At 44.0% G+C, this 11,001-nt stretch overlaps 1 protein-coding gene and 1 long non-coding RNA gene across 6 annotated transcripts in view; one reads left to right on the top strand and one right to left on the bottom strand.

The window, feature by feature from the left end:
* LOC144586305 (uncharacterized) overlaps positions 1-11,001 on the top strand; it is a 36,914-nt gene that overhangs the window by 22,136 nt on the left and 3,777 nt on the right. The window lies entirely within an intron of this gene.
* The window catches only part of CDC42EP4 (CDC42 effector protein 4), a 32,558-nt gene continuing 26,821 nt past the window's right edge, over positions 5,265-11,001 (bottom strand). For 4 of the 5 annotated variants that reach the window (XM_020806741.3, XM_072990760.2, XM_078384321.1 and 1 more), the window contains exon 2: positions 5,265-8,512. In XM_020806741.3, coding sequence (XP_020662400.3) covers positions 7,345-8,370 — 1,026 coding nt within the window. In that variant the 5' untranslated portion in view covers positions 8,371-8,512 and the 3' untranslated portion in view covers positions 5,265-7,344. Of the gene's footprint in view, positions 8,513-8,663; positions 10,881-11,001 lie in introns of those variants that run through there. The other variant, XM_078384322.1, reaches the window with a different exon arrangement.

Here is an 11,001-nt window from a genome sequence, read left to right as displayed (position 1 = left end):
AAAAAAAAATCCTATTAAAATTGACCTTTTCTTTCCTGTTGGCCAAGTGACTGATGCTGCTGCTTTATTGGGATTGGCTTGTCTGACACAGGATGCATCAAGCAAACTATTACTTTGTTGGGAGGGATATTTATATTACTACAGAACTGGGCTGCTGTTCTTCAGAAGGAATGGCTTCTCAGAAACCATCATCCCCTGGAGATGATCTGTGAGAGGAATTCAAAATGCAGCTCACCTCCAGAACCAGCAGGTGACACTCTTTTACTGTTTTTGCTTGGGCTCAATAGCCATAAAAATATAGGCCACTGGTTAATTGGGTAGCAAAAGTAGAGGGGTTATGCCTGAAGGCTAAACACACAATATAAAAATGCTCATGTCAGGGTGATCCTCTCAGTGGCACAGAAATAACAGTTCTGGACAATCAGAGTCCTATTCCCTGGATCTGTGTACATTCTGTAATATACATTACATTTACCTCTTCTACATTGAGTTCATACTGGCTGATGCTTCACATCTGCCTCCAGGTCTTGAAGCTCTGGTATTTTTACAAGAGACAGAACTTAAAGGTTTGCTGTCAGCCCAACCCAAAGTAGTGGGATTTAGACAAGTTCATACTTGCTGCAGAGGGAATGTTATTAAGATAATTATCATGGCATTTTCCCAATGGGATCAATGACTTTCCAGGGAATTCACCTTTGCAGCCATACTCATAAGTGTAGAGTTGGGGTAGTGATACACAGAAAAAAACAATGAAACAACACAATGTATTGATAACAAATGCAGGATCGGAAACTAGTGTCCATTGTCTATACCCAAGAGGCCGAACTTAAACTTACCTTCTCTTGAATATAATCAATTGTCTATTGACAACTGGTTCAACACAGTGTGACTCATACCTGCCAATCAATAGGACTTTAGTGTGCCTTCATCTTGATCTAAACCAGTTATCCGCAAGTCAAAATTGCAACTTATTAAAAGTTGGAAAGGATCTACTGTAAGTGTCCCCAGTTTTAGTCCATCTACCTGGCTTGGAGGGGGTTTGGTAAAAATATTTACATGGCTATACATTTCAAAATATCTCAACTCGGAGCACGATACAGTCAGCTTGTATCTAAATTCTCAGTGTTTTGTTTTGAACAAAACCAAAATGTCTAAGTTTCATGTTTGGGAAAGAGAGTTTTCAAGGATGTGGGCTGGATTGACTAAAAGGTCTCCATATGAGTTTCAGAATCGGAAAGAAGGAATTCTAACCCCTGCCCTGCTCACATGTAAAATGTATACAATTATTTGTGTTATATGTATTTCTTCACAACAAAGAACAAGTGATCTGATCAAATGAAAGCCATTTCTAAGGCACGCTGATATCATTGGGGGAAATGTTATATAATGTGCCTCCTTTAAACATGGTCTAGATGGTGCCTGAAATTTGGTGGGGTTTTGAGCCATATTCACATTATTCATGCACCAGTTTCAGGAAGGTCAAGTGTTCCTGACAGATTAGTCTGACTTCCCCCAACTTTCTGAAAGCATTTCATTCTCCTTTGCTCACTGAGCCTTCAGGACTAGCTATAGCCTATACCTCTGATGGGGTCTGAAGCGGCAGCGGTTCCCCCTTCTTTTTACTATTTAGAGCAGAGTCTAGTGCTTTCATAAATTGCCTGCTCAGCAAGCCATAGCAAGCTTTCTGCTCTGTCAACCTGCAGCAAGTTGATGCTGCCAAATCAGCAACTGAAGAGGACAGGTGTCTAAGAAGTTAGGGATTGCAGTGTTCTCCTCAGATTAATGAATCCTTCCTCAGGCATTCCCCTCACTGTCATCCAGGGCCCACCATTTCCAAGTCCGAGAGGGCTGTGCGAATGCCCAAGGAAAGCAGCTCCACTGGGAAGATCTACGCCTAGAGCAGTCGTTTCCAACCTTTTTCAAGTTCTGACCTCTTCTTTGATGGTCAAGTAACCTGAGATTCCGCCAATTTGCATGAAAAGATATTTTTAACGGGATAAAGTCATCGCTTCTCAAAAAGTAGAGGCTTCCTTCTCTCCTAAAGGGCCTGTTTCTCGTACATACACATATATACTATCTTTACTATCCGGTTCTGAAAGATCAAGGAAGAAATTATTTGACAAGGGCTACATATAAAGTAAGGGACGTGGTGGCGCTGCAGGTTAAACCACAAAGCCTCTGGGCTGCAAGGTCATAAGATCAGCAGTTTGAATCCACATGATGGAGTGAGCTCCCGTCACTCGTCCCAGCTCCTGCCAACCTAGCAGTTAGAAAGCATGTAAGATGAAAGTAGATAAATAGGTACCACCACGGTGGGAAGGTAATGGCGTTCTGTGCTAGTTGCGCTGGCCATGTGACCATGGAAACTGTCTTCGGACAAACGACGGCTCTAGATTCCTCATTAGTACATTACCAGGAGAGTTGAATTTTAGTCTGTTAACACCTGAAAACATAGTGTTAAACCTTAGACTAGGCCTTTTTATTTTTCATGATGCATTTGAGGAAGTGGCCTGGCTGATGCTTCACATCACGAGAGCTAATGTCAAATGAAACTTGCTAGTCTTTAAAGCACAGCTGAGCCAACTTTCAGGTGCCCTGGAACCCCACACACCCACACTCATTCTGGCCCCACTCCAAACATTGCTTAGATTTTTTTTAACTCAGAAGAGTTCTTCGTGCTCTATTACAGCCCATTAAAAATAGTGTGGAGGTTGTCCAACATACTTCAGAACTGCACTCCAAAACCCCCAATAAAGGGGGAAAAAGGGATGTTTAAAGCAAATTTTAAAACAATCCTGTTTTGTTTTGGCAGGTGTGGGCAGGCTCCTGTGGGCTGCACTTTACAAACCCCTGCTTTAAAGTATGGCAAGCCTGTGTCAATAATAAATGTCCCAGTCCTTAGACTGCTGCTTACTTTAAAACTCCCCACCTAGGGTTGGTGGGAACAGCTTCCAAGGCTGTTGTACAAACATACTCTTGTCACATGTACACTGACCTAATTCACCACTATGGTAGGTGAAAATGCAAGACATCCGAGTCCCAGTAGTGGGATGCAGGACTTGCCCTGTCTGGTGTCCTCTATCCAAACACAGCACTTCATGTTTACCTTCAAAAAATAGATACTCCAGCAGTGACAGGTGCCTGGAAACAGTAATGGGATTCACATGGGCATGGTACTCGGGGTTCACAGCCACACCGTGTTCTTGGTCTCTAGTGGCCATGAACTCTCCTTTCTGAATACATCCCATTTGTGTTGCTGTAGTGAAACGATGGTAGGAGGGATGAGAGCACCTTGCACTTCTTGACAATAGCCCTTTCCATTCTTGCAGTTCACACGCATACAATTTTGCACATGTACACAATAGTTTTCAGACACATACATTTAAGCACATGCATCTGTCAAACATCACCAGTGAAGCAACACTTTGACAACTAGGTGCACAATTAATGAAGGTTGAAAACCAGGGAGCATGCCTCTATTGACTCCCAGTCTATTACCTGCAGGGACTCTTAAGCCAAAAAGAGTTTAGGTGCCATCCATTTATTCCAAATTAGGACACTGCTCATTGTCCAGTGGTGTACATGGGCATTCTGCATCGTCGTGAAGCCTATCACATGTGCACTTATCACCTACCAAGGTAAACCCTGTCTAGCACGCGAGTCTTTGCACAGGAGCTCCAAATTTTAACTGCAACCCTGCCTGCAATACATAGCTTTGGCTTACCTCTGGAAAACATACAGATAACCTCCCCTCTTCCATTTGCAGTCCACAACATTGGCTGTTCAGGAAACAGAAGGCTGAACCTGCCATTCAGCCAAGCAGAAGGGCCTCCCTCAGCCAGCTGCCACTGTTGTTGTTTCTTTCACTGAACAATGGATCACTGTCCCAGGCTAGCATTTCTATTGTATTGGGCACTGGCTCACAGATAGATCCTGCATTGTCTGCTTATACATTTGCTTGCACAAGAGGAACTGGACTCTTTGAGCATGCTGGAAGAGGGAAAGCAAAGTCTTCATTCCCTCTGACATTACTCTGTATGAGTTATCCTAATTTACCTTCACATGCACCCAAGTTATCATCACTGATAATTGTTTGCATAAGAAATATTCTCTCATGGATAAAACCTCAACAGTGTCAGCTGCAGGGGGCCACACAGCACAAGGGAAAGCCAAGGGGAGTCAGTTCCCACTAGAATCAGCCACTAAAACCAACTCACAGTATCCATGGCATAGCTGATAGGACGATAAGGCATGTGAGAAGTGCAGAGAGGGACACAGGCATCAGATAAGACTTTCCCAAGAGGACAGAAAGTTATGAAACCATCAGCAACAAAGGTCCACCTTCTCCTCTGAGTTGTGTAGTGCCTGTGTGGCATTGCTGAAAAGCCTCTTGATGGAACAAAGCAGGCTGCAGAATAACTGGAGCTTTGTGGGCAAGGCAGATAAGGTCAGCGACAGAACAGAAGCAGGCCATGAGACCATGATGCACGTTCAGATAGATGCTGCTTGCATCAAGTTAGGTGGCTGCAGATTTTGGTGTAAGAGGACATTAAATCCACATATTGATGAAGGTATGTGGAGAGGACAAGGGGTGTAAAGCTCTTTTGAGAAACTCATTGGTTAAAAGAGGCACGAGGCAAACCCATCTCCTGGGCAGTCGGGGGGAAAAGGACAACTTCCAGGCAAACAAGATTCGCTCTCTCTTGGAAAAGGAAGTTGTTATGCTATATTTTATTGGACAGTGGCATTACTTATCCCAGGTCTGCACTATTTTATTGGACAGTGGCATTACTTGTCCCAGCTCTGCACTATTCAAGACCCATTATGGCGTATAAAACCCCACCAACCATGTATACAGCTCCACGTAGGAGGGACATAATAAATCTATTTTTAACTGCAAACACTGGATAGGTGGAAGTAACTCAATAAGACAGACAGGGTTTAATTTGGTAGGTCATAAGTGCACATGTTTATGTGTAAGGCTGTTGGAATATCTGTGGTCTAAAGCATTCTTGCACTTGTAGACAGTGTAACCTTCTTAGCTTTGTATGAAGCTGCTATGAACAGCCTTCCACAGTCTGTATGCCCTTTTTGACTGCAACTCCCATAAACCCCAACCATTAGCCATGCTGGTTGTGGCTAATGGAAATTGCTTCTGTTTCTCTGCAAGAGAGAAACTTGAGCCCATAAACTACTTCAGCTGTGAGACTGAATACAGTACCATGGCAAGTACAGCTTCCCAGTTTCAGTGAAAACATATAATATGCCTGGATATTCTTTATTCCAGTACTGCATTCTTGGCTGCAGAAATCATTATTCTGACCAAAGTGGCAGACAAGTATAATGAGGAGAGAAAAAAAGAGGAAGTTATAATGAAAGGACGAGACAATTCTGTATGTAATCTTCATTGCCCAAAAGACAAAACCAACACTTCACGCTTCTGAGGTTAATTAAAGGAAATAAAAAGTTACAGGTGTGGTTGTTGTGTTGGTCCAACACACCTGCAAAACCCAAATAAATGCAACATCCATTGCAGTCAAAATGGTAGTAGGAGTCCAAATTATTAAAGTTTGCTATTCTATTAATATGGCCTAATGATAAGACCCTTATTCTTTGCCTTCAGCCCCTCATTCACAAAAGAATCACAACAGTTAAAAATAAACTCCCAGAAATGATTTTTCCCCCACTATACTTTTATTTCTTTCCATCTTAAAAAGAAATGCACTTCCATTTTTAAAAAGTCCTCCATCAGCTGCACTAAACAAACACCTGTACGCACGCAACAAAGTCACATTCCAAGGGTGGAGAACGACTACTCTCAAAAGGGTGGGCAGATTTAATGCACAGCATGAAAAAAGTTAAATTTTTAAAAAAATAATAAGCAAAAGGTAGTGTTTAATGGCCAACAAAATGTACAGCCAGGCCAAAAGAAGAGTTGGGGTGGGGGAGCAAGGGATCGGGGGTAGGATTGCCAGGAGCATCTCCCAACTATACAAAGTGAGAGGCCCCCATAGAAACCATTTGAAAAGAGAAGAACTGAGCAATGCAGTCTCTCCACTGTTGCTGGAATGGGGAGTGCCAAGCTCTTTGTGCTTTAGTCAGCCTTACTGACTTATTCTAGAGGCTCAACTAAGAAAGGACAAGCTTGATCATGTGAGGCTACTTCTGGGACTTTCCGCGTACATCTGCAGACGTGCAAATAAGCCACATTTCTTCCAGCACAGCCCCAATGGTTCATGACACATATCTCTCAGGACATCCTGTTCCTTACTCTCCAGAGGAAGAGCGTGGAGAGAGCATTAGCAGGGGTCTCTGTGGGGATAGGGCAGCTTGGCTGACTCCCACCAACTCTGAGGAGATCATCGCTCACCAGGGAGCTCTGAAGAGTCTTACATAAGCAAAGCACCTTCAAGAATATTTCACTACCAAAAAAAAAAAAATCCACATCATCACCATCAAAGGTGACACGTTTTAGGGATGAGGGAAGTAACATCTGCTTCAAGGAAAGTTTGCCTCTTCACTATTTTCAACTTGCCCCTCTCCCCATAGAACTGAAGAGGTCCCAATACAAAAGGGAATAGCTGCATATTCTTCCCCTGCCACCAAATCTGTGACCCCAAAGAGTTTCTGTTAGCTTTGATTTAAAAGGAAGGATAAGAAATATCTAGCCCAGATACTAAAGTTTGTAGATCTTCCCAGAGGCCTGCCCACAGGGAGAAAACTGTTAGCATCCAAACATATAGATTTACAGGATCTGGTTATTTCAAGCTTCTACATGGCTGGCTCTCAACAAATAATTATAATGTCCTTCAGTGTTGTACCAGGTTGAGGATGGTATTCTTCTGGCAAACAGGGAACAAAAAAGGTGTGACTACTAGTACAAATGTAAGAGGGAGAAAAATATATTAATAGAGAAGCTAGCACTTTTGAAGTAGTATTTGGGTTTGTATTGCTTTAAACAGGCAGTTAACCAAAATCTGTTCTTTTTGTTTAATGTTCCATTATAATGGAGCTCATTCCTTGAAATAACGCTTTTCGAAATATCCTTGTGCGATTTCCTTCAGGTGATTCCATGATCATAGAAAGTTTAAATAGAAGCCATTTAAAGTTGAATTTCCAGCTTAGGACTTGTCCCACGCTTCCAAGCCACCCACCCTTCAACGGGGAAACAAAACAAAACATCCTTTTTCTAGCAGCCGACTGAAGGGAACAATGGCGGTGTCAACTGGAGACTAAGAAAGCTGGCCAAATCATTTAACAACTTTTTCAGCAAAACCTTTTATTTGAGAATCAGCTGCAAGTTATTCCTTTCCTTGGGACAAATGATGACTGCAGTCACCCTCTTTACACTCTTATCTCGTCGTCTTCCTCATCCATGAAGCAGAATTCCTTGTCCAGCTCTTTGACAGGGTCATGCCTGGCTTCCTCTGGAACACCATAGTTCTGTCCCTTGGAGGCTAAGCAACGTTGTTCCTCTCCCACAGAAGCACAACTGGAGATGGAACTGCTGTCCATAGTCAGGCGGCTTGTCACACTGCGCGCAGAGCCAGGACTGTAAGTCGCTGCTCGGCTGCCGTCCTGTTGTACCAAGGAATCCTGTGGAAGTTTGCAATCCTGGCTGAAAGAGCGGGCTGGGGATACCTCCACCGGGCCTGCTTCCTTTTGAGGATCCTCTGCGCCATGGTAGCCAGAATCCTCTTGTTCCCAGGGGTCCTTATCCATGACGCTCAAGACATCTCCAAGCATAGAAGGCCCCAGATCAATATGGAAAGACAGGATTGACTCTGCATGCTTCAGGCCACAACCGTTCTTTGGGACTACTAAGGGCAAGTCGGTTATGTCCCCAAAGTCCCGCTCTTCCAACCCAGGACTCTGAGGCCCAGAACTGAGGGAGGCAGCAGCCCCGTTCATGTGTGTCTCCTCAGGGCTCTTTTCTTCCGGACCTTTCTTGACAGGGCTAGAGGAGAGGCTCTTGGGCAGCTTTCTCCCGCCACTCTTCTCTGTGTCTTTCTCAGTGAGCTGAGGGAGGGAGACGGCATTCTTCACAAAGATTGCCGAATCCCTCAGAGAGCCCAACATGTCCCGCCGGTCACCCCGTGTCACAGACTGAGACCGTTTGCTGCTGCGGAACTTCCGTGCGAGCAGGCCTGGCTTGGAGGAGGAGCCCGTCTCCTCCGTGGCCTCCTGCTCGCCCTCCCCAGCCTTGCTGTTGAGGAAGGAGGTGTCTCCAAAGGCATCTCCACCCCGGCCTACATGCATGGTGTGACGGAAATCGCCAAGGGGAGCGCTGATCATCTCAGCTGTCAGGTCGGCACGGGAGCGGCGTTTAGAGTTAGTAGAATTGGTCACCAGCTGCTTCAAAATAGGCATTTTTGCAGCAAATGAGAACTCCTATGTATAGAAATCCGTGTGGGAAATGAAATTCCTTTCTGTTCCAGAGGAAATAAGGCTGAACTCCTGGAGGCTCCCAAGTCGATCTCTGACTTCCTGTAGGTCTTTGGACCGTTTAAGCCTAAAGACATAAGAAATGAGAGTGTTAGATTTTGTCAAGAGAATAGAACCATTCCCATTTCTGTTCCTTTGGGTGAGATTTTAAGGTGGAACGAAAAGGACTAAATTAAAAAAAATCTCTTTAATTGGAATGCAAATATAATACATCTTACTCATAATGGGGAAGACCGTAACCAGGTGCCTGGTCTGCACACTGCCACCTGCTGTTTACATGCTAACTACTGAAGGGCAACTTCAAGTTCCCTGCTTTTCCTTCTGATGATTCTTGCTCTTTAAACCAGACTTGATAATATTAGGGGCCATGTAGGTCTTCAGATGCTGTTGGATTGCCACTCCCATCAGAGCTAGCAAGCAGAGCCAATGGTGAGGGTTGCAGTTCAACAAAATGTGGACACCATGTGTGCTCCACCTCTGAAATGTGCTATTCTCAGACTGCCCACCCTGTGAAGTAGGATGCATGGCCCCACTCATGTTCATGCCGGGTCCTGTTCTTTCTCTTCTCAGCTGGGAGTATAGGGGTAATGTACTGTCTTTGCCCTAGGATAACTACAGTACTTCCTTTGCCTCACTCCAGTTCATTTTCTACCCTGTGCTTTGACTTTATAATATGGAATGTAGGCAGGTGACAACATGAGTGCTTAAGCTTTCAACTTCAGCAGGGATGAGGAGTCCACTTGCATGCAAGCCAGAAATGGAAGATGGGTGTGCTCTAAGCTCTAGAAGAGAGAGAGAGAGGTGTGAAAGAAAACAATGCAGAGATGGGGCAAGGCAGGGGACAGCATGTTTCAAAACAGAGCTATTAAAACAGCACTCTCTCCCTTCCCTCGCAGAATTTCTTTTCACATCCAATTTACTGCTTGGGGGCAGGTTTGCATGCTCAGTGGAGCAACCATCCCAAGTCAAAGAAAAGAGAGAGACAGAAATTAATGTCTGCCTCCTCTTAGGCAATGTGGCCGAAAGAAATGCTCCCATGAACATGGAGGAGTATCTGAGACATGTTACCCATCCCTTTTCTTACTTGTGTGAGAGAATGCTTATTTTCACCCCTCCCCCTGCTCTCATTAATTCTGCTCCAAAAGTTTCCTCTCTCTATTCTTATCCATATAACTCTGATATATAAATAGGGCATGGAGGTCAGTAACCCCTGAACATTTTTTTAAAGCTAACATTCTCAAAATCATGAGATCTGGCTAAAGGCTCTGGTAGCCAAGAATTTGCTAGAGCTATTAGAAGCCATTCCTATTTGAATCCTCTGGCTAGCCTCTTGAGGATTTCAGACAGGCAGAACTTTTGTTGGCCACAGTGCACAAGGTTTTCTGCCCCTCATTTGGCCCAGCCCTGCTCTGTGGTTGATTCGCTTTTACAGGTTGCAGGATTATTTCAAGCATTACCTGAGAAATAAAGTCTGACAGTTCTTATTATATCTGTGTATCTGTTGTCTGCTGTGGGTACCTGTTGGACAATGCCAGTGACGCTCCTTGCAATAGGCAGCAAGTTGTTCAAAAGACTGTGCCCAGAGTAGCTGAAGAGATTTTAAAGTTTCCTCAGTGTCGTTCAGAAATACATGAATCCCCAGTTTAACACAGAGAACGTAACAGAGTAAATCTCCACTGTCAACAAATTACTACAGCTCTTCCACAGAAGTCCTCTATAAACAACTTTAGATGCCACTAAAATCCTAATGTAAATGAACAACCTTTGCTCTTAGTATTTTCTAAAGGTGGTAACATGCTTCCAGACAGAAACAAAAGATCAATTTGAAGATGTGAACTGGCTGATCTCACGGTATTTTAAATCCCATAGTTAGGAGCAATTTCTGAAAATATAGGTGCAAGTCCTAGGAAGAAAGTTAATCAATCATCCACGTGGATTTGTGAAGAACAGATTATGCCACAAAACCAGTCTTGCTTCCTTATTGCAGAAGGTACTGAGAATGCAGTACAACAAACTCTGAAGCAGAAATGTGACACTTAGATTTCAGACACCAAGCTGGAACCTTCTTCAAAGTAAACATGCACACGATGGTGCAAATTGTTATACATGGAATATTTTAATATGAGCTGAAAACCATCACAGAAGGAGGACGCCCATCAGGCAATTTTGCCAAGAACTGGCTGTACCTTCACACCGCCCCTATCCATGTCTAATCAGAAACAGGATGTGGTTTTATTTTTTTGTTTTCATTTTTTTTAAACTTCAGTGAGACTTATTCACAGGTACAGAAGTTTTATTCCTCACTGTGCCTCCTGGGAGAAGAGCCAGTCTTATGTGGCCTTGAGTGCTACCTGACTGACCTGGTGAACTATCTACGAGTACTTTATACTAGAGACGGGGGGGGGGATATTTGTATTCAAATACCCCGCACAGGTTGACATAGCAAGGGTCAACTTCTGCTGTTGCTGCGGGCTCCACGTTCCCTTCCTATCGATCCAGAGCTTGCAGTCTGTGAGCCACTCTTCGACTTTGCAGCAAGGCTCGTCTTCCCGCCTC

Source organism: Pogona vitticeps, chromosome 2, assembly GCF_051106095.1.
Source record: "Pogona vitticeps strain Pit_001003342236 chromosome 2, PviZW2.1, whole genome shotgun sequence".
Lineage (NCBI taxonomy): Eukaryota > Metazoa > Chordata > Lepidosauria > Squamata > Agamidae > Pogona > Pogona vitticeps.
This window is presented reverse-complemented; position numbering and strand designations above follow the sequence as displayed.